The following is a 24,355-nucleotide window of genomic DNA, read 5'->3' on the forward strand; positions in this document are numbered from 1 at the left end:
CCCCAAAACACGAAGTCGAGTTTTAGTACTTTAGCGACACCAGCTTTATTCAGCTTGAAACAGGAACAGCCCAGTTATTTATTGTAGTGGATCTGCCGCTCTCCTATACACAGACAGCAGTCAGGCATGCAGGTTAGTGGCCACGTAATCTTCTGCCCTGCGCATTTCTAATGTTCCTTGTATCACCCATCAGTGGCAGGCACTTATAGCATCTCTGCAATCTTTTCGGATTCGCTTTTATGGCGAACTGCTACAGCGCTTGGAGCCTGTGGTTGCTTCGGGATGCTCTTCCACGTGTCGTCCCATTGTGGGGGGAATCCCAAGAGTTTAGAAACTCCGTCACACCAGCCATGATTCTTTTCAAAGGTAAAGTGCAGGTTAATTTGTTTTATGTATTTTTACTTTATAATTTGTATTTATCATTTGTATATGAATAGTTTTGGGTTGTGGAACGAATCATCTGAAAATTCCATTATTTCTTATGGAGAAATTCACTTTGATGTACGAGTGCTTTGGATTACAAGGATGTTTCCGGAACGAATTACACTCGCAAACCGAGGCGCCACTGTATTACACATATGAAGTACAGTGGAACCTTGGATTGCGAGTGTTTTTCAAGACGAGCTAAAATTTGTAATAAATTTTGGCTTGATAAACGAGCGAGGTCTTGCAATACGAGTATCGTCTGCCGAGTGTCACGTGATCACAACTGACCTGATGGTTCTTCTCTCTCTCTCGCTGCGGGATTGTGGGTAATCATCTCCCGTTCTCGGTCTCAGTTGGCGTGCCTCACTCATATAGTCAATATCCATATGAGCATATACTGTTTACTATAGCATGGTGACAACGTGTGTGCGTGCATGCTGTGACGTATGAGTCCCCGTCTTGCACCCCAAAACACGAGGCTGAGTCTCAGTACTTTAGCGACACCAGCTTTATTCAGCTTGAAACAGGAACAGCGCGGTTATTTATTGTAGTGGATCTGCCGCTCTCCTATACACAGAAACAGCAGTCAGGCAGGGTTTTGGGGGTATAGGTTAGTGGCCACGTAATCCTGTGCCCTGCGCATTTCTAATGTTCCTTGTATCACCCATCAATGGCAGGCGCTTATACCATCTCCGTGATCTTTTCTGATTCACTTTTTCAACGAACTGCCACAGCGCTGGGAGCCTTGCAGTTGCTTTGGGACGCTCTTCCGCATGTCATCCCAGGAAATCCCAAAAGAGTTTAGAAACCTTACAGTGCGTAAAGCATTTTAAAAATTTTGTGTCCAAGTGTAGTGACTCTTCAGGCAAAAGCAACGGTTATTGGATCGGTTCCTTGTTAAAGTCGCAAAAACAGAAGATTCCAGTGAGCCGACAGATAGCAGGGATTGCGTTATTTAGAAAGTCGCCCTGCACAATAACTGTCTCGTCTCCCTCACACCAGCCACGATTCTTTTCAAAGGTAAAGTGCGGGTTAATTTGTTTGATGTATTTTTACTTAATATTTTGTATTAATCATTTTTATATGAATAGTTTTGTGTTGTAGAACGAATCATCTGAGTTTCCATTATTTCTTATGGGGAAATTCGCTTTTATATATATGAGTGCTTTGAATTACAAGCTCGTTTCCGGAACGAATTAAGGTTCCACTGTATCCCCTTTCTTCCCTTGAACCAGATTCCACCAAGACATGCTTTAGAACCCATATATAATAAGACGCCCTATCTAAACGTTACTGTGAGAAGAGAAAAGAACCAGGAGATGATGACGTGAGCTTAAGAGAGTATCCAGGTCAATAGCGAAAAGGCAAAAACGATTAGGCAAACAAAACTGAACCTGAACCTTGGGCCTCCTTGTTTGAAGCTAGCGATCGCTCAAATTGTTTAGGAGAATTGAATCTAACCGAGGGATGCAGTAGGATGGAACTGCCGCCATAGTTTAAATACCCTGGTGGATCCAATGTGACAATCGTGGTCAGGAGACGGCTCCTTTTGTGTCGTAAACAAAGAACGAGATGGGAAATAACAAAACGAAATGATAAGAAAACCGAAGCTGCACAGTACAAAATCATGGAAGAACTGAAAACACACGTGAATTACGACACCATAACCCTGACTTGAGCTAAGCGACTTCATGTAAATTGTCAAATTCTCCGTGTATTTGATAAATAAATCGATCAGTTCTCTCAAAGTAGAAGTGACATTTCTGAGATGCTGCGTCTTCAGGTTTTGACAGACATCAGTTGAACTCTGTCCTCCCCTTCTCCTCATTTCCTAATGACCTGATCAATGTGCCCTCAAGGACCAGAAGACTCTACTCTGGACACTCTTTGTGACATCCATCTTTATGTGTCTCGTTCTTTTATTTCAGGGCACCCAAATCGAACTGTCAATTGGAGTCATCTTTGGAATTTCCACCATGGCAGGTAAGTCAGAGAGTTGAATTTCATTCCATGCCAGTCATGTTCAGTATGAGCTGTGGACCTTTCTGTATGCAGTGTTGGTCTTAAGATCTGGGTCTTTTTGGTCTGTGCTTGTGTTTTGTACTTCCCTTCACTTTCTGAGGCTGATTGAGGTGCATTGAGGAAACCAGAATGGCTGTTTACTGATCTGGAGAAGGTGCCACGTCAAGATGTCTGGAGGTGCATGGGGAGAGAAAGGAGGACCACAGAAGTGTGGAAAGATTGTTCATGATACGTACGAGGGAGTGAGGACTCAGGTTACAAGTAGTACTAGGATAACTGATAAGATCCAAGTTAGAGGAGGTCAGTACCAAGAATCTTCTTCAAGTCCTTACCTCTTGCCCCTGGTTATGGATGTGTTCAGTTGTGGGATAAAAGACCGATCCCCCTGGTGCAGACTTTATTAACTGATGACCTTATGTTGTGTAGCACCAGAAAAGAGGAAGTGGAGATGAAGTTGGAAGAATGGAGAAGATCTTTGGAAGAGAGAAGACAAAAGATAAACTGGAAGAAGACCAAATATATGAGGTGTATGATTAGCAGGTTTCAGAAATTTGCTTGTATGGAGAGCCATTGCAAAGAGTGGAGAAGTTTAAATACTGTGTCTGGGATCAGTGGTAGCCCAAAATGGAGAATTAGATGCTGAGATAACCCACAGAATGCAGTACGGGTGGAACAATTGGAGAAAGGTATCAGGAGTGTTGTGTGATCATAGAATTAAGGAGAAGGTTTAAGGTAAGGTTTTGAAGTCCATAGCAAGACCAGCTATGATGTTTGAAATTGAGACCTGGGGCAGGGCAGGAAATGGCACTCAGGGGACGACATTGGATGTTGCAGAAGAGCAAATGTTCAGATGGATGTGTGGAGTTATAAAAAAAAAAGAACAGAGTAAGAAATGAGACCACCAGCAGGACAACAAAAGCTGAAGAGACATCTAAGAAAGAACAGGAAAGTAAGCAGAAGTGGTACAGACGTGATGAGACAAGGAATGTGTGGGCAAAAGAGTGATAGGAACGGAGGAACGAGAGGAAGAGAAAGCAAGGGAGGCCCATTTGGAGGTGGATGGATAAAGTCCTTACTTCTTAGATCTGGTTATGGATGTGTTCACTCATGGGACAAATGACTAGTCCCCCCTGGTGACAACTTTGTAACTGAAATGGAGGAAGTGGAGAGGAAGTTGGAAGAATGGAGAAGGACTTTGGAAGATGGAGGATTGAAGCTAAAGAGGAAGAAGACGGAATATCTGAGGTTTAATGATGATCAGGAGTCGGGGAAAAGTTATTGAAAAGATCGGATAGGTTTAAATATCTAGGATCTGGGGTAGCCCGAAATGGAGAATTAGATGCAGAGATCACCCATAGAGTCCAGTGTGGATGGAACAATTGGATGAAGGTATCAAGAGTTGCTGTGTGATGGAAGAATTATGGCGAAGGTTAACAGTAAGGTTTTGTACCCCAGCAATGACCATTATTTGCTTAGGATTTGTTTTGGCACCGGTACTGAGGTCCAAAAGTTAGTAACAATACCAAAGTCAACATTTTGGAGCTATCCGTTATTTACTTCTGAACCAGTGTGGTGCTGGTATTGAGGCTTGAAACCCAGTATCGATACCGAAGTCAAAATTTTAGTGTAATGTGTACGCTATAGTCTAGCGTATGACCTTCAGGGTGAAGATTGGAGGCCACTCATTCTGCAAAATATGCAAAATCATAGGATATTGGGATGGGGGCAACTACATCTTCACAGCACTGTGACTACCTTACTGTCTTCCTTACTTTAAGTGACTTCTCTACCTTGGAATGTTTGCCTACCAACTTCGTCACCTGACAGTAGGATGTATCCTATTTGGGGGGGGGGGGGGGGGGGGGGGGTTCTATTATTCATGTCTTGCTGTTTTTCCGAATTCCCAAGGGCTGTCATTGCATTTGGGGCCACTGCCCCCCTTAGCTGAGCTGCTGCTCCTGTCCATGGATCAAAATGATAGTGAAGTTAGGAATTTTTATCATCAAGTGATACCAACACATCATTACAAGTTCATACCGTACATAGGGGTTCTGGCATAGACCCAACGTACTTCCCCTCTGCCCTCACCGGCATGTCCAAGATGTCTGTGTCTGCCCTGGGGATCTAATGATGTTGGGCTGTGCCTTTGCATGTGCCAGTTTGGTGCCCTTCTTCCTACTTACTACCACCATGCAGGCCTGATCTTCTGGCATACTTCAATTCAGTGATGCTATGACCAAGGTATTTGGCTTTAAACTACAAGGCATTGGCAATCCTAAAATTGTCCCTAGTGTGTGCTTGGTGTGTGTGTGTGCCCTGTGGTGGGCTGGCGCCCTGCCTGGGGTTTGTTCCTGCCTTGCGCCCTGTGCTGGCTGGGATTGGCTCCAGCAGACCCCCGTGACCCTGTGTTGGGATATAGCAGGTTGGAAAATGACTGACTGACTGACTACAAGGCTACCAGTTCAATGCCCACCCCTGTGAGCCCCTTAGCGGGGCACTTAACCTGCCTGATGTTCAACTGTAAAAAAATATCTGTAATGTGTCGCTGATAGTGTAAGTCACCTTGGATAATGGCATCAGTCAAGTATTTAATAAAATAATATTAAAATAAAAAATCCTAGCCTCTGTAGAGACCTGACAGAAACAGAAACCACAAATGTGCCAACACAGTGATTGTTCATCAGCTGAGAGCTCCTCTGCCAACTGTAGCACTTCAATTACTCTGAGAAGGTCTGTGCCAGTGATGTTCCCGCTCACCGTTATCGTCATGGAGGTCGAGTGGTGTCCTGTCAACAGCCAATATTCTCGTCACTGGCGCTCAGAGAAAATCAGATAAAAAATGGATGCCTGTCAACTTTGTCAGATGTTGCATGCCGGCCGTGTTTAGTCCATAAGCCCAACTACTGCATAAATTATGAATGGACAAAAAGATCAAATGGAGTGCAAAATGTCCCTGGGGGACTCGCGTTATGAACTGTTAATTGATGTAAACTTCATGAGGGAGGCACATGTTGAGGGTCACTCACTCGTTCCAGTAAATGATCTTGAAGAGGTGGGCCTTGGGCCCTTTGAGGGGGACGAGGGGTGCGCTGAGGTCCCGTATGCCTTTCATATTTACCTCCCTGTTTATTAATCTGTTATATAGTGTATTTCACATTCATCTATCAAATTGTGGCTTTCATACCTATGTACCTATTATATAGCACCCTTCACATCTAGTTATCTATAATACAGTGACTTTCATATTTATCTGATATATCGCATCTTTCATGTCTGTGTATTATATAGTGCCTTTGATAAGCTTAGATATCTATCAGTCTTTAATAACTTTTCTACCTACCGGTATTATGTTGTGCCTTTCCTACCTACCTGTCTGTTAACATATTTAATGTATTTATCTGTCCAATGGCCCCTTTCATATTTATCTATCTATTATATGGTGTCATTCATATTTTCTTTTTTTTATGCTACCATTCATATCAGTCTATCAATTATAGTGCCTTTCATCTCTATGCATATATTATAGCACTTTTATATGTATCTGTTGTACAGTTTTTTTAAATTGATCATTTATATAGTACCTTTCACATCTATGAATTATATAGTGCCTTTCTGATCATCATTCAGTCTGTCTGTCTATTATATCATGCCTTTCTTATCTATTTATTTCTCAATCTGAGATATAGTGCCTTTCATATCTATTTACCAATCTGTTACATGGTACCTTTCATCTCTATATAGTGTAGCACCTTTCATTTCTATCTACCTATCTGTGCATTTCATACCTATTATATATAGTTTTGCCATATTTTTGTTATTGTGCCTTCCACTGCTGTTTGTACATTTTAGTTCCTTTTATATCCAGTGTTTTTCATATTCATGTATTATATAGTACCTTTCACATCATTCTAAATATTATATGGTGCCTTTTTATATCAACTTACTATAATGCCATTCATCTTGATATATTATTACACCTTTTGTATTATCTTTTTATCTATCAGTTGTATCTACCTGTTATATAGTACCTTTCATATCTACAGTGCATCTAGAAAGTATTCCCAGCGCTTCATCACTTTTTCCACATTTTGTTATGTTACAGCCTCGTTCCAAAATGGATTCAATTCATTTTTTTCCTCAGAATTCTACACACAACACCCCATAATGACAACGTGAAAAAAGTTTACATGAGGTTTTTCCAAATTTATTAAAAATAAAAAACTGAGAAATCCCATGTCCATAAGTATTCACAGCCTTTGCTCAATACTTTGTCGATGCCCCTTTGGCAGCAATTCCAGCCTCAAGTCTTGTTGAATATGATGCCACAAGCTTGGCACACCTATCCTTGGCCAGTTTGGCCCATTCCTCTTTGCAGCACCTCTCAAGCTCCATCAGGTTGGATGGGAAGCGTCGGTGCACAGCCATTTTAAGATCTCTCCAGAGATGTTCAATCAGATTCAAGTCTGGGCTCTGGCTGGGCCACTCAAGGACATTCACAGAGTTGTCCTGAAGCCACTCCTTTGATATCTTGGCTGTGTGCTTAGGGTCGTTGTCCTGCTGAAAGATGAACCGTCGCCCCAGTCTGAGGTCAAGAGCGCTCTGGAGCAGGTTTTCATCCAGGATGTCTCTGTACATTGCTGCAGTCATCTTTCCCTTTATCCTGACTAGTCTCCCAGTCCCCACAGCATGATGCTGCCACCACCATGCTTCACTGTAGGGATGGTATTGGCCTGGTGATGAGCGGTGCCTGGTTTCCTCCAAACGTGACGCCTGGCATTCACACCAAAGAGTTCAATCTTTGTCTCATCAGACCAGAGAATTTTCTTTCTCATTGTCTGAGAGTCCTTCAGGTGCCTTTTGGCAAACTCCAGGCGGGCTGCCATGTGCCTTTTACTAAGGAGTGGCTTCCGTCTGGCCACTCTACCATACAGGCCTGATTGGTGGATTGCTGCAGAGATGGTTGTCCTTCTGGAAGGTTCTCCTCTCTCCACAGAGGACCTCTGGAGCTCTGACAGAGTGACCATCGGGTTCTTGGTCACCTCCCTGACTAAGGCCCTTCTCCCCTCATCGCTCAGTTTAGATGGCCGGCCAGCTCTAGGAAGAGTCCTGGTGGTTTTGAACTTCTTCCACTTATGGATGATGGAGGCCACTGTGCTCATTGGGACCTTCAAAGCAGCAGAAATTTTTCTGTAACCTTCCCCAGATTTGTGCCTCAAGACAATCCTGTCTCGGAGGTCTACAGACAATTCCTTTGACTTCATGCTTGGTTTGTGCTCTGACATGAACTGTCAACTGTGGGACCTTCTATAGACAGGTGTGTGCCTTTCCAAATCATGTCCAGTCAACTGAATTTACCACAGGTGGACTCCAATGAAGCTGCAGAAACATCTCAAGGATGATCAGAGGAAACAGGAGGCACCTGAGCTCAATTTTGAGCTTGATGGCAAAGGCTGTGAATACTTATGGACATGGGATTTCTCAGTGTTTTTATTTTTAATTGCAAAAATCTCAAGTAAACTTTTTTCACGTTGTCATTATGGGGTGTTGTGTGTAGAATTCTGAGGAAAAAAATGAATTTAATCCATTTTGGAACAAGGCTGTAACATAACAAAATGTGGAAAAAGTGATGCGCTGTGAATACTTTCCGGATGCACTGTATTTATTAATCAGTTATTTAGTATCTTTCATATCCACTTATAGTGACTTTTCATCTCCATCTATTACAGCACCTTTTATATTCATTATATAGTGATTTTGTCTCTGTTTATCTATTAGAGCCCCTTTTATTGCCTTTGTTTTTCATGTTCATGTACTATACAATTGCATTTTCACGTCACTCTATATGTTATATAGTGCCTTTCGTATCTCTGTCTCAGGTTGCAGTCTCAGGTTTGATATTTCGTCCCGTTTGTACTTTTCGATCAGCTGCTGCCGTTTGTGTTTTCGACGGACTGTGTGAGTTTTTGTACATTTTGAACTCCTGCTGTTTGCTTTGAAGAGGTCTTGGCGGCGGCACAGCATTTAGCTCTGCTGCTGAAAATCTCCATGGACTCGGGTTCCATTTGGCTTGGTGCCTGCCTGTGTGGGGCTCACATGTTCACTTCCCGTGTCCGTGTGGGTATTCTGGTCTCCTCCAAACATGGCACAGACTGTACAAGTGACCGGTCATCTACTCAGAGTGAACTCCTGCCTCGTGCCCTGGGCTGCCAGAATAGGATCCGGCTCCAGTGGGCTTGAATTTTTTTTTTTTTTCCAGTGTCAGAGGAGTGATGGAACATTCTGGATGGCTGTGGTATAAAAGAACATAATGACCGTGCGAAGGGAGTACAAGTGAGAAAGATGAAGCCCTATGTGTGTGCCGTGGGATTGTCTCATCGTGCAGCCATTTAAAAAGTGGGGATGTAGGACTTGGGCAGATGGAATTTAATGTCAGTAAATGTAAAGAATTACACGTAGGAAGTAAAAATGTGAGGTTTGAATACACAATGGGTGGTCAGAAAATCGAGAGTCCACCTTATGAGAAGAGTTTAGGAGTCGTAGTGGACTCTATGCTATCATCTGCCAGACAGTGTTCAGAAGGCAAACAGAATGTCAGGTTATATAGCGCCTTGATGTGTGGAGTACAAGTCACAGGAGGTTCTGCTCCAGCTGTATAACACACTGGTGAGGCCTCATCTGGAGTCCTGGGCGCAGTGTTGGTCTCCAGGTTTAGATCTGGATACACAATGAAGGGTCTGAAAATCGAAAGTCCACCCTATAAGGAAGATTTAGGAGTCGTAGTGGACTCTACGCTATCATCTGGCAGACAGTGTATAGAATCCATTAAGAAGGCAAACAGAATGTCAGGTTATATAGCGCCCTGATGTGTACAGAAGTCCAAGAAGGTTCTGCTGAAGCTTTATAACACACTGGTGAGACCTCATCTGGAGTCTTGTGTGCAGTTTTGGTCTCCAGGCTACAAAAAGGACAAAGCAGCACCGGAGAAGGTCCAGAGAAGAGCAACTGGGCTGATTCAGGGCTACAGGGGATGAGTTATGAGGAAAGATTAAAAGAGCTGAGCCTTAAGGAGATGAAGAGGAGTCCTGACTGAAGTGCCTCAAATTATGAAGGGAATTAGTCCAGTGGATCGAGACGGTGACTTTAAAATGAGATCATCAAGAACACGGGGACACAGCTGGAAACTTGTGAAGGTAAATTTCACACAAACATTAGGAAGTTTTTCTTCACACAAAGAACGACAGACACTTGGAATAAGCGACCAAGTAGTGTGGTGGACAGTTAGACTTTAGGGACTTTCAAAACTCAACTTGATGTTTATTTGGAAGAAATAAGTGGAGAGGACTGGCGAGCTCTGGTGGGCTGAATGGCCTGTTCTCGTCTCGATTGTTCAAATGTTCAAATGTCATGCCACAATCTGTCTGCTTTGTTCTTTACAGCTGCTGCTCTGGGAAACCTTGTGTCGGATCTCGCCGGACTCGGGTAAGCAGGACTGATGGTGACATTTTGGTTCTATTTGATTAGAGGGGATTGGTTTTTATGAACTTTTAGTACTTTCACTTTTTTGAGCATTGCAAAAGAAAGAACAAGTAGTGAAGAACCAATGCAGTGTTGTCTGTAGGTCAAAGTAGCTTTAGTCCCGAAACCAGAAGCGGACTCGTGTCCATCTTTTATGGAGGACTAAACACAGACACACAGAAACGTCTATAACTGAACGTCACTATAAAATTCTAAGACTTCATTTTTGTGTTAAGACTTGCAGGGTATGTTGAAGCAATAGCCTCAAGATTTGGCTTACAGATCCCAGATCTCACTCCGAAGCAAGCGGACATGTGGCAGACTCGGTTAAGTGCCAATATGGTGAGTAAGGGATGGCGGGTATTTATTTTTTTTTTTTTGGTGGTACTGTATTTCATTATTGCCTATGATGTTCCAACCCGGCCTGTACTTGCATGGAAGATCATCTAGGAAAAGCTTGGGTTACCTCTGGAAGTGGTGTTGGTGAGGCCAGCAGGGGGCTCTTACTCTGTTTGTGGTCCCCAATCTCCCAGTGTAGTGACGGGGACACTGTGCTGTTAAAATGGCGCCGTCTTTCAGATGAGATGTAAAACCATCTCATTAAAGATCCTTGGGCATCCTTTGTAAAGAGTAGGGTGTACCCCAATGTCCTGGCTAAGTTGCCCACCACAGCCTAATCACCCCCTGTCTCTAACTGGCTATTTCTCTCAGCCCTTCACCACCTAACAGCTAATGTGTGCAGAGCACACTGGTGCAAAATGGCTGCTGTTGCATCATCCACGTGTTGCTCTACATTAATGGTTGTAAAAGTGCTAAAAAAGCCCAAATTTCCCCTTGGAGACAAAGTTTTATCTATCTATATACAGTAAATGCAGAGAATTACTATTAATATTTTTATTATTACGATAAACATAAATAATCAGTAATGCAGTTGTGGCCATCCTCAACTCCTTTGGACATTTTTCTGGACTCCCCATAGGGTGCAGTTTATGGTTGCATATTGGGTAGTTACCCCCCATCCTAAATTCAGAGGGGCAGTGCTACCAATCCTGGAGAAATGCCCAATGAGCTGGATTTCGTCTTTGTTGGATTCTTTATTCCATTCGTTTTATGCCTTACAACACACAGAACATGTGACTTCAGAGAGGCAAGAAAAGACGAGAGACAATAACCACGACATGAGAATCATAATTAGGGCCACGCCGGGTCAAAACCATCCATCCAGCCATTATCTAACCCACTATATCCTAACTACTGGGTCACGGGGGTCTGCTGGAGCCAATCCCAGCCAGCACAGGGTGTAAGGCAGGAACAAACCCCGGGCAGGGTGCCAGCCCACCGCAGGACACACACACACAAAGCACACATTAGGGACAATTTAGGACCACCAATGCACCTGACCTGCATGTCTTTGGACTCTGGGAGGAAACCCACTCAAACACGGGGAGAACATGCAAACTCTCCACGCAGGGAGGACCCGGGAAGCGAACCACAGGTCTCCTAACTGCGAGGCAGCAGCACTACCCACTGCGCCACCGTGCTTGAATTCTCCCAGGGACATGTTGAGGATTTGATCAGAACTGAAGTGATTGGAAAGGCACGTGTGTACCTGTTAAACCTGTGAAAGTTTGTAATTAGAAAAGATGTAGCACGTTAAGTCAAAACACGATCACGATGGACGGAGCGCAAAACACTAACCAGGAATCAAAGTCAAAAAGGTGTCCGCAAGATGTCAAGTGCCGAAAGAAACACAAAGAGTAATGGCTTCATTCCACTGCAGATCTTTTGAGCTGCTTGCCATCGATGACGTGTCTGATATATGGAGTAACGACAATGTCTTCCCTAATCTTGGCACTGCATATTCTTGGGGGTGTGGATGAAAGGTCTAGACAACAGCAGGCAGACACCAATTCAGATAAGCAGAGTTCTTTTATTCTTTACCATTCTTGATGAGCAGAGGGGTCCTTGCCTTACAGAGCCTGTCAGCTTTTTTTCTCACTGACTCTCTGAAGTGCAAAAGCCCCATCATAGGGGGGTGAGTTGCATTTTTATAACAGAGATCTTCAAAGAAGCGGTTAGAAAAAAAATAAGCTCAGTTTCATCCAAAGGTCACAGAACATTCTTACACAATTTGTTTGATTACAACGGAAAGCAGAAATTCTAATCTTTTCTTATATTTTTAATTAAGCTTATCAGAAAACTTGTCATACGTTTGGCATCTTAATTGGACGATAACCAGACACTGCTGAGACAAGCTCGGGTGTAGCCAAAAACTTCATTCCACACTGGCAGCCCTACTCTATGTAAGCATGCTTATTTATCTGTTGTAATAATACCTAGCCACACAGAGAACATGCAGATTTTCATACAGAAGCTAGCAATAGATTTTAAATTCCATTCCACAGGGGCATGGCCGGATTAAGGTGGGTGCTATTGATGCTGCAGCATTAGGCCCATTCCTGAAATAGGCCCAGATGAAAACAGACGAGAATTTTCCGGAAGCTGAACAGTTTTCCTTTGCTATCGCGACCCGACCTCGGATAAGCGGGAGACAATGGATGGATGGATATATTAACCTCAAAATAATTCTTAGAATGAAATTTGGAGTCCGACTTTCAGACGCCTAGACACAGCGTTACTGATTATACAGTTACTATTGTTCTTTGTGCCGTGACGTAACTATAACGTTGTTGTGTTTATTGTTAACCGAAGATTTCAAGGTAATGCTATCGATTTTACGTTAAACAGTTTACTTAGTAATTTAGCTGCGTTTTTTGCAATATCTTGGGGATTCTTGCCACTTTATTATTATTGTTTGGTAAGTGCCACGTAGTAAATTTTTCACCTTGAAAGTTATTGTACAGTAAAAATCGATGGCTATTTAAATGGTTATCTGTAAAGGTAAACCTAAAAGCATGAATGTTTAGAATTTTTTAAATCCTCAGCAGGATTCTGGTCTATTATGAAATTTAAATTGTGGACAAATTTATACCCTCAAGTGCCTGAACTGAGTCACTTTGACCCAATGTCTCTGCAAATTCATTTTTTCTTACTCTGTTTCGTAAGAGAATTGCGAAATTTAGTGTATTTCATTGTTAGGTTTTCTGCATTAAGTGCACTTTTCAGACAATTGCTATTGAATGTTGATGTTACATAGTCTGATGTTAATCTTGAGTTGTTACGATACTACGTCGTTATTATTATTCATCAATACTAATAAAGGCAAAGCCCTCACTCACTGACTCACTCATCACTAACTCTCCAACTTCCCGTGTAGGTAGAAGACTGAAATTTGTCAGGCACATTCCTTACAGCCTACTTACAAAAGTTAAGCAGGTTTCATTTCAACATTCTACGCGTAACGGTCATAACGGTCGACAACGTTCGCCATGTCAAACTTTCTTATTTATGGCCCAATCTTCACAAAATTTGGTAGGGCGGCTTCCCTGCACTAACTGAAACCGATGTACGTACTTATTTTGGTGGCATGACGCCACTGTCGGCCACCATGTTGAACTTTCCAATGGTCTTTGTTACTTATGGGCCCATCTTCAAGAAATTTGGTATGCGGGTTCCCAACGCTAACTGAATCCTACTTATGTCCATAGTCTGCAGCTCGGTCGCCGTGTGAGGCGGCATTGGTTCCCCCATCCCCACGCCTCCTTCAAAATGTTTACCCCAATCTACGAAATCTCCACAAAAATGACGTGTCATGGTTGAGGGAGAGAGCTATCCTGACACCAAGAACTGACACGACTACGACTATAAACCACATTTTACTTCAAGAACTACCTACACAACCGAAAACATATCAGTCTGTGGATTCAGTTGTAGAAGTGGAAGACGCAGTGCACTATCCGGTAGAGTTTCTCCACACTCTGAATCCTCCAGGCACTCCTGAGCATAATCTAATTTTGAAGGTGGGGGCACCAATAATGTTACTGAGAAACTTACAGCCACCGAAACTTTGTAACGGCACGAGACTTCAGGTCACGTGTCTGCAAAAGAACCTAATTGAGGCAACTATTTTTACTGGCAGTGGCTCAGGGGAGAGAGTTTTTATTCCTCACATCCCCGTTAGATAAGGTGACCTGAATTTTGGGGGCCAATCCGGGGACATGGGGGGCAGAGCCGGCCCTAGACAATTTCGGGCCCGAAGCAAACTGATACCGAGGGCACGGGGCCCGACCCCTGCAGCTAGGGGGTCCGCCAAGCCATTTCCTGCATTCTGAGCTGCAGAAATGCGTTTTCCCGGCATCTACAACCATCACTTTTTGATGATTTCCGTTTGACACTGACAACCGTAACCGTACAGAGCCGGCCCTAGACAATTTCGGGCCCGAAGCAAACTGATACCGAGGGCGCAGTGGGCCCCCTCCAGCTGTGGGCCCGAAACGGTCGCTTCGTTCGCTTCGCCCTAAGGCCGGCTCTGTCGGGGGGCGGGGGGGGATTTACAATCTACAGAGGGGGGGATTTAGAATCAACAGATCACGAGTAGGGACTCTAAACACTACAGAGTACAAAGCGAAAGCTTATCACGTGATTTCTCGCCAATGTGGCAGGATGCGGTAAGGCATAACCTCCGTCAAAACACCGCGCACGCGCGCCGAGTTCAAATTATCATGGTGATGAGATACATTCAAAAAAGTGACAAAACGGGGACATGTTTCTGAGTGGGGACAGTTGTCCGAAAAAGGGGACTGTCCCCGGAAAACGGGGACTGATGGTCACCTTACCGTTATACCCTCTGATCTCCCATTTCAATTCAAACGCCTCCAATTTCCAGTAAGGCTCTGCTTTGCAATGACAATTAATAAGTCTCAGGGACAGACCCTACAAAAGGTTGGCATTGATTTGAGGCAAGATTGCTTTTCACATGGCCAACTGAATGCTGCATGCTCAAGAGTGAGCTCAGCGCACGGCTTGGTCATATTACAACCGGAGGGCCGAACTGACAGCGTGGTATACAAACAGATCCTTAACAAATAATTATTGCTATATTTTCCCACAGTTTAAAAATGTTTACTTTTCTTCTTAATAAAAATTTTAAGGCAGTACTTCGCCGCTGCGAAGCGCGGGTATTTTGCTAGTGTTCAATAAAGGCTGGCTGGTTGCGTCGCTAGCAATTAAGGCTCCTTGATCGTTCTGAGTGCGCATGTGCGGTGAGTGTCGAATGTGCCAATGGCGAGAAAAAATAGGCCTTTTTTTTTTTGCGCTGCAGCATCAGGCCCAATTTCGTCTTAATCCGGCCTTGTTGGGGGAGAGTCTCATATGTCGAAGTCTTTCACCTTTTCCTTGTTCGTTGTTTTTTTACGTAATTTTTTCCATCAGTTTTATATGAAGAGGAGGCAAAAAAAATCTCTTTGAGTTGACCAATAGTTTATGTGCCCTGCTTGTGTTATGTGACGTGACTCCTCAGGACGGCTGGCTCATTCGCAGTGCTTGGTAAGGCCGAGCTGCAGTGCCGCTACTTTTAGGTCACCGTGGATGTTCCCGTTGTAGTTGTTGTACTGTACATGTTGTAATAGATAGATCGATACTTTATTAATCCCCAAGGGGAAATCCACATACTCCAGCAGCAGCATACTGATAAAAACAATATTAATTAAAGAGTGATAAAAATGCAGTGCAAGGTGGAGGGTGCGAGGCAGGTATAACAGTCAATAACATTGTATAATGTTAACGTTAATAGGGCGACAAAACACAGAAAAAAAGGTTTGGGGGGGTACTTGTATCCTTGACGATTATACGAAAAATAAAAATAAAAGATGTCTTTACAGACACGAGTCCGATACGGAACTGAGGGAATGAACTGGAGTGACGACAGGAAGGGGCGGGTCCAGGAGGGCGGACACAAGGGATGATTGGGGGTGGGTTGTCAGTGAGCCGGCAGAGCCAATCACACTTACTCAAGCCTGTAAGCCTTGGCACACGTGCACGAGCACAACATTGTCTAGGAAATCACTAAAGCAGGCAGGCAATTGCAGGAAAACTGTACCTTGCTGCAGCCTCCCGACTACATCCCGACATTTTCGGCTTTTGCGATCCGTGCGGATGGGTCAGGGGAGTCTTTGAATTCAAACACAAGCCTGGTCTTTTATGCACCAGATTGTCGGATTTCCGTGGTAGCTGCAGAGTATTGCCTTCCAAACGAGGCATTTTCGTTCATAATTATTGGCTTTGTGAGTCCATCTTTAGTGGTGCTGTTGAGGTGGTCCCACACATTTCAGGAGTTGCTAGCACCAGATAATAAATTTTCCTGAAGAGGTGGCTTTGATTAATCCTGCTCAGACCTTCAGCCAGGAGGCCGTGACTAAGGAAGCCGTAGGTTTGTCAGTTAAATCAGCTGAATAAAGCCTCCCAAGGCTAATTTTAATTTTTGTAAAAATTAAGTTTTGACATTTGCATATCCAAATGCCCGTCCTAATAAGATATCTTAGTAATTCTACTGTATTTTTTTTTTTAGGGTAAAGCCATTGGCGTGTTCATCGGATGCATCTTAGGAATGTTCCCGCTATTGTTTTATTCTGGAGATGAAGATGAAAAACTGGACAACAAGAAGTAACAACGGGATTGTTGGAACTGAAAGGCAATAAACTGATTACCTCAAGTATTGGAAGAACTGGCGACCTCCGTGGAGAGGCGCCTACAGCACACTCGAGGACTTGTCACTCTCGTCGTTTGGTTTCTCGTAGAGCTCTAGATGGACACTAACGTCAATAGCATGATTCTACTTTCTAGTCTGTAACGCTATTTTTTTCCGATATTTATTTAAATGTTTTGGACTTACCCAGGATAAATTTAGCAGGGGAAACAACCCAATACGATTGACATACGGACTGAGGTACGACACTCAGACGCGACTCTCCTTAATTATGTTTTAAAAGTTTTATTCGACAATTTCTCATAATGTTGAACTCCATGTTTCCGTGTTAATAAGCACATTACATTTTCTATACTGAACTCTAACGGCGAATGCCGAATAATTACGTTTATTTTTTTTAACAACTGAGACAAACTCTTGAAGGAAGAAAGAAAAAAGTCAAACCTGTCGTACTTTGTGACGCTGATAATGAAACTCGTCTCTCGTTGAGCCCTCCTCGGATTATCATCGGCGATCCTTTGGGGAAACTCGTCCTCGGCCGAGGTGTTTGCTTGGGAGATTTGCAGATTTAGAGGTAAACTGAAAGAGTTTTGTCTTTGCTAGTGACATGATTGTATATTTAAACTCGTTTTTAATTTAGAACACTTTTAGGCTAACAAAGCTGTCCTTGACCTTGGGCAATTTTTTTATATTCTTTTAGAATAAGAAACGAATAAAAGTGCTGCTTATGTTAAGCAAGGTAGTCTAGTAGCTTACAGTGAAGATGTGCGCTAAGCTGTCTCCAAGCAGCCTGGCAAGATCTTCGCGATGTTCTCTTTATGCAATGTTTGTTGCCTAAAATGATTTTCATTGACCATGAAGTTCTCGAGAAAATGCAAACTGGAAGGAATATAAATGGGGGGAAAAAAGTGTAATCTCTAAATTAACAGTTTAAGATATTAAATAGGTGACAATGTGTCCTTTCTGTTTCATTTTGTTTATTTACAGTTATGCCGATTATTAATTAATAACTGGACATTTTTAACTATTAATATATCTGAATCTCCTTCCTGAAGTATCTCTCACAATGAGTGTAATCTAAATAAATGTCATGTTGTTGATGAGTAAAAAAAAACAATAAGTAAGAGCGTAACCTGACGAAACTCATTTATTAACCCGGGACAGGGTCACTGGGACAGCTGCTGATGTCGGCCGTTTGGGCCAACCTGTTAACGAATGAAAATGACTTGTTAATACAGAAAATAAAGGCACAACATGAAACACACACACATAAAATAAATAAATGAAAATACGAACAACTTCTGCAAGGGTTATGTTCCTGAAAAAGCTGCTGGATAAAATGAATTGTGCGCTTGTCGTGTCGAACGTCATATCAGGGAGTTGCACTCAAATGGAATTTCACACTCCCGTTATACTGAAATATTCAGGAGTGAGCGAGTCTGTGATTGCAGTCATTCACTCTCAGTCGCTAGGCAGGGCCACACGTCTTGTACCCCCTAAGAGCCCCCCGACTGCCATCGTCTTAGACAGCTCGGCTCAAACAGATGCCCAAAGCAGTTCTTTTTCCCCGGATGGCTTTAAATTAATAATACATGGAAACGGATTCCTGCCACTCAACCAAACAAAAAAAAGTTATTGTGCAATTTCACAAAAGTGTTGTTATTTCGCCGTAATTATTGCGTTATTTTGCAAAACAATTGCATTCTCACTGTAATTGTTTCAGTTCGCAAAAGAATCGCATTGTTTCACAAACATGTTTGCGCTATTTTACAAAAGAATTGTGTTACTTTGCAAAACTCTTACATTATTTTACAACGACTGTTGCGTTATTTTGCAAAATAATTGTGCTCCTTTGCAAATAATTGCGTTTTTTTTTCTAATAATTAGTACATAATTTTCCAATTAAAAATATTGCATTATTTCATAACGACATTGCCTGCTATTGCCGATTATCTGACTAATTGTTTTATTTCACAAAAGAGTCGCATTGTTTTACAAACATGTTTGTGCTATTTTACAAAAGAATTGTGTTACTTTGCAAAACTCTTGAATTATTTTACGACTGTTGCATTATTTTGCAAAATAATTGCGTTTTTTTTTCAATAATTCCAATTAAAAATATTGCATTATTTCATAACGACATTGCCTGCTATTGTTGATTATTGGAAACGTATTCCTGACACTCAACCCCAAAAAAAATTATTGTGCTATTTCACAAAAGTGTTATTTCTTAATAATTATTGCGTTACTTTGCAAAAGAATTGCATTATCTCGCTGTAATTGTTTTAGTTCGCAAAAGAATCGCATTGTTTCACAAACATGTTTGTGCTATTTTACAAAAGAATTGTGTTACTTTGCAAAACTGTTGAATTATTTTACGACTGTTGCATTATTTCGCAAAATAATTGCGTTTTTTTTTTCAATAATTCCAATTAAAAATATTGCATTATTTCATAACGACATTGCCTGCTATTGTTGATTATTGGAAACGTATTCCTGACACTCAACCCAAAAAAAAATTATTGTGCTATTTCACAAAAGTGTTATTTCGTCATAATTATTGCGCTACTTTGCAAAAGAATTGCATTATCTGACTAATTGTTTTATTTCACAAAAGAGTCGCATTGTTTCACAAACATGTTTGTGCTATTTTACAAAAGAATTGTGTTACTTTGCAAAACTCTTGCATTATTTTTCAAAGACTGTTGAGTTATTTTGCAAAATAATTGTGCTCCTTTGCAAATAATTGCTTGTTTTTTTAAAACAAATTAGTTCCAATTAAAAATATTGCATTATTTCATAACGACATTGCCTGCTATTGTTGATTATTGGAAACGTATTCCTGCCACTCAACCCAAAAAAAAATTATTGTGCTATTTTCACAAAAGTGTTATTTCTTAATTATTGCGCTACTTTGCAAAAGAATTGCATTGTCTCACTGTAATTGTTTAAGTTTGCAAAAGAATCGCATTATCTGAATTTAATTGTTTTATTTCGCAAAAGAGTCGCATTGTTTCACAAACGTGTTTGTGCTATTTTACGAAATAACTCTGCTTCTTTGCAAATAAATGCGTTTTTTTTTTTCAATAATAAGTACGTAGTTTTCCAATTTAAAATATTGCATTATTTCCTAACGACATTGCCGATATCCTTGTGAACAGAACACCCACCCGCATGCACAATGACTGTTGATTAGGTTATCTTTATCATTTTTTTAAATTTCTTTTGTGGAGGTATACTTTTGAATGATTATTTATGTATTATGATTTTTTTATTATGATAATAAATCCAATTCTCATACCAGTTTTTTTCTTTCACTGTCATTTTGATATCGTTACAATTAAACTGGATTGTTTTCTTACGTCATTTTGTCTTTTCTCTCGGGCTCTGCTGTTTTCTGGATCCCATTGCTAACGCCCATCATGTGGTTGCTGGGGGGGGGGTGTTCAGTGACCTCGGCAGGTCAGGGGTTCAAAGGTCGGCTCGAGCAGCCATGTTTTGTCTGAATCTGATGGGTAATCTCTGTGACACTTGCGCACTGCGTTTTCTACTTCACTTTTCTGGTATTCAAATCATTTATTTAGACGTCGATTTGGGGTTTTTGTTTTTGCTAAACGAAGGATGAACTCGATTTCCTGGTTTGACGTCTCTTGACTTATACATTTCATCTTCTGGTCCTCTCTTCAAACCATTTCTGCTATTTTTTTTAGCAGAGCACAATGTTACTGACCACAGCAGGCAATGTCTTTTTGAAATAACACAACACTTTTCGAAATAACGCAATATATATTGCAGAATAACACAATCCATTTGTGAGAAAACACAAATTTTTTTTGTTTTGAGTGGTGGGAATACGCTTCCATATATTTGGGTTTAATCAAAACAAAAAAAAATATTCATTTACTCCATGGGCAATCGATTAGTAGCATTTTTGGTATACAAATTGCGCTGTGACCATCACAGAAGTCTAGACATTTCTAACATGAACATGAACTCGCCTCACTAATCACGTCTGTCCCTTGAAAGTCACTTGAACTGGGGGATACTGGCGCCTGGTCCATCCCAGTTGGAATTGGAATATCATGCTACCCCGTTTAGGTGGTCCTCATCTGACAAAATGCAGCGTAGAACAAAAAGGATAAAAGATTTAAAAGATGAGTGAAGTAACATTCTGTAATTTAGTCTTATATTCGTCTTTCCAAAACTACAGGGGGAAATCCCGTCAAAAAACCCTGGCTAGATATAAACAGGGCCACACCAAACCTTTATGAAAGAAAAGATTAGCACAAAAATGCTTTGTATGTACCTCTATCTCCAAAGAGCACACAAAGCAGGAAGGAGTCCAAAGCACACAAGCGCCGTACACAAACCGAGGAGAAGTCAAGAAAGCGAGCAAAATGGTGAGAAATCCGAACAAAACTCACAAAACACAAGGAAACTCGCCGCATTCAAAATGAACCACCAGGAACTGTGGGAGACCCGCTGAATTTAAAGGGACGGTTCCTGGCGGTGATTGGTCGGTGCCCTCACTTCTTGGGGGACAATCAACCAGCAAACACACGAAGCGTGACACCGACAAAGACAATATCACAGATAATAAATGAAAATAACATTAATATAAAGAAACAGCTCAACAAAGAACAACAGGACATTAAACTTGGATTTGAACTCCTCGGCTGAGATATAACACATTTTATGAATATGTAAGAAAAACAACCCTTATTACCTCATTGTCCCAGGATTTTTGATTCTCACTGTACATAAATACATTTTGTATATTGTGATAGATTTAATAGATGAAATGCGATCCTGACTGGAATGGAGAGTGGACCCTTACCCAGTCCGGAGGCCACGGTGGAAGGACAACTTGGATGGATGGATGGATGGATGCACATCCTGGCTGGGAAGGTTCCTGTTCCCTCTCCCAGTTGTGATGAAGGTAAAATAGACAAAATGGAGAAACAGCCTACTAAGAACAGTTGTTCTCCCCTGTATGATAGGTGGCATGGCCCTGGTTTGGGCAACTGCAGGGCTGCATTGTACATGTCATTCCAACAGATGGTGCACCACAAAGATTTGTAGTAATAATAATGCATCACATTTGTAATTCCAACAGATGGCACATCACAAACATTAGCACTGCTTTTACAAATCCCATACCAAATGGCATGTAACACTGACATCTGTATTGTATTTGTCATTCCAACAGATGGTGTGTCACAAACATTTCAAGTAATAAAATGCATTGCATTTGTCATTCCAACAGATGGCACATCTCAAGCATTACCACTGCTTTCACAAATCCCATACCAAATGGCATGTAACACTAACATCTGTATTGTACATGTCATTCCAACAGATGGTGGACCACAAACATTTGTAGTAATAAAAATGCATTGTATTTGTAATTCCAACAGATGGTGTGTAACAAACATTCACGTAATAAAATCCATTGCATTTGCCATTCCAGCAGATGGCACATCACAAGCATTACCACTACTTTTACAAATCCCATACCAAATGGCATGTAACACTAACATCTGTATTGTACATATCATTCCATCAGATGGTGCACCACAAACATTTGTAGTAATAAAAATGCACCTCATTTGTAATTCCAACAGATGGCACATCACAAACATTAGCACTGCTTTTACAAATCCCATACCAAATGGCATGTAACAGTGACATCTGTATTGTATCTGTCATTCCAACAGATGGTGTGTCACAAACATTGTAATAAAATGCATTGCATTTAGTCATTCCAACAGATGGCGCATCACAAGCATTACCACTGCTTTTACAAATCCCATACCAAATGGCATGTAACACTAACATCTGTATTGTACATGTCATTCCAACAGATGGTGCACCACAAACATTTCTAGTAATAAAATGCATTGCATTTTGTCATTCCAACAGATGGCGCATCACAAGCATTACCACTGCATTTACAATTCCCATACTAAATGATATATAACTGAGGCATAACAACGTGACGGACACACAGACACACACATTTTTCCTTTTAATTAATGTGGATAAGATGTCTTTTGAACCCGGGACTGGTGTCTGTGCAGTTGTGTCTCTAAGATTTGGAGCTCTGAGACACACCCTAGAGGTCACAATATGTAAATATAATTCACATACAGTTTGTAAACAGATTATGTATAAGTAGATCGATGCACAAAGATATATAGTGAGTGTGAGAGTGTATACACTTACTTACAAACTGTATTTTTATTTATAAATGTCTGTATACATGTATCTGTTTATATATATATATATATTTATATATATATATATATATATATATATATATATACACACACACACACAAACACACTCACACTAGCTCTGCTACCTGTCTAAGAGGGACTGTAATATAAGTAATCAATGTACACCTCAGCATTAACACATATATTAGAATGCATTTTGTAATGCATGTAGTGATTAAATGTATTGCATTTGTCATTCCAACAGATGGCGCATCACAAAAATTTCTAATAATAAAATGCTTCACTACTGATGTTTGTGATGCGCCATCTTTTGGAATTATAACTGCAATGTGTGTCTCTGTTATATGCTAGTTGGTATGAGATTTGTCTAAGCAGTGTTAATGGTTGTGATGCACCATCTGTTGGAATGACAAAGACACACTGGGCAGACACACTTTTGATACTTTTAATTTTATCAAGGTGGATATTCTCACCTACACACACCTGCGCAGCGCCATCACAATGTCTTCAGTCCCCTTCACTTTTGTCACATCTTGTTTTGTTGCAGCCTTGTTCTCAGATCATTTCAATTCACCCCAGAATGACGAAGTGAAAACAGGATTTTTCTACATTTTTAAGTGTACAAATATAAAATATAAGTGAGAGGGAGAGCAAATCAATAAACCAACACAGGATGCGCCCTGAACACAGGGGGTGGTGAATTACGTTTCATACAACATTTTTAAAGATCTCCATGAGTATGCAAGTTGTATTTAGTAGGCTTATTTTTGGAATATAAATAAATATGTGAAATAGAAAAAACCGCACTCTGTTGTGTTAAAAATAAAGTGTTGACTTTCCGTACTGAGAATGCATTTAGTTCCTTAAGTTTCTCTTTCTCAAACGTGTTTTTGTTGAGCGGCTAAGACTAGTTACAACTCTGACAGCTTTTCTCTTTAGTCCCCAGTGAGTAAAGCGCTGGCTGTCTACGGTATATCGAGACTGTCGTATCGTCTATGTAGCTTGACTCTCTTTTTGCTCTACCAATGGCATGTATAGAATTTGATACCATGATTTGTCCTGAATTAATACATATTTATTTTCCTTACTTGAAAAATTAAAGAGTATAATGTTGGAAACAAAAATCCCAAGAAACTGTGTGGTGTGTTTTAATTTTTCTGTATTTCTTGTTACCTGTGATTTGACGGCGCAGTGTTCACAGCATCGGGCTCTTATCGGTACGGTCTGCATTCTCCATGAATCTCCCGGAGATCTGAATGGCCGTGTGAGTACAGAGAGCTTCAGGGTCCTGGGATACCGCGCAACAGTCATCAATGTCCCAAAAATGCCCACTAGAGGGAGCAGCGGTCACACCCGGCCCATAACAAGGACCAACAAAGAATTTTAATACATAAAAAGGATTTGTTCTTCACAGGAAAGTGATACTGTGAGGCCCTGAAGAGCACACGAGGCGCACAATGCCCGTTAAAGGCCAATCCAAAAGCAAACAAAGTCCCAGTGCAGAATCCAAAAAGGGGTGAAAACGGCAGAGAAATACAGTAAAAAAAAT

General features: G+C 41.3%; 1 protein-coding gene across 2 annotated transcripts in view; it reads left to right on the plus strand.

Moving 5' to 3' along the window:
* Nucleotides 1–23,934, plus strand: part of tmem65 (transmembrane protein 65) — a 59,707-nt gene extending 35,773 nt beyond the window's left edge. For both annotated transcript variants that reach the window (XM_051935973.1, XM_028817588.2), the window contains 4 exons: nt 2,355–2,409; nt 9,885–9,927; nt 10,200–10,305; nt 16,430–23,934. In XM_051935973.1, the coding sequence (XP_051791933.1) occupies nt 2,355–2,409; nt 9,885–9,927; nt 10,200–10,305; nt 16,430–16,528 (303 nt within the window). In that variant the 3' untranslated portion in view covers nt 16,529–23,934. The remainder of the gene's footprint in view (nt 1–2,354; nt 2,410–9,884; nt 9,928–10,199; nt 10,306–16,429) is intronic.
* Nucleotides 23,935–24,355: the final 421 nt, after the last annotated feature.

This window comes from Erpetoichthys calabaricus, chromosome 13, assembly GCF_900747795.2.
Source record: "Erpetoichthys calabaricus chromosome 13, fErpCal1.3, whole genome shotgun sequence".
NCBI classification, from domain to species: Eukaryota; Metazoa; Chordata; class Cladistia; order Polypteriformes; family Polypteridae; genus Erpetoichthys; species Erpetoichthys calabaricus.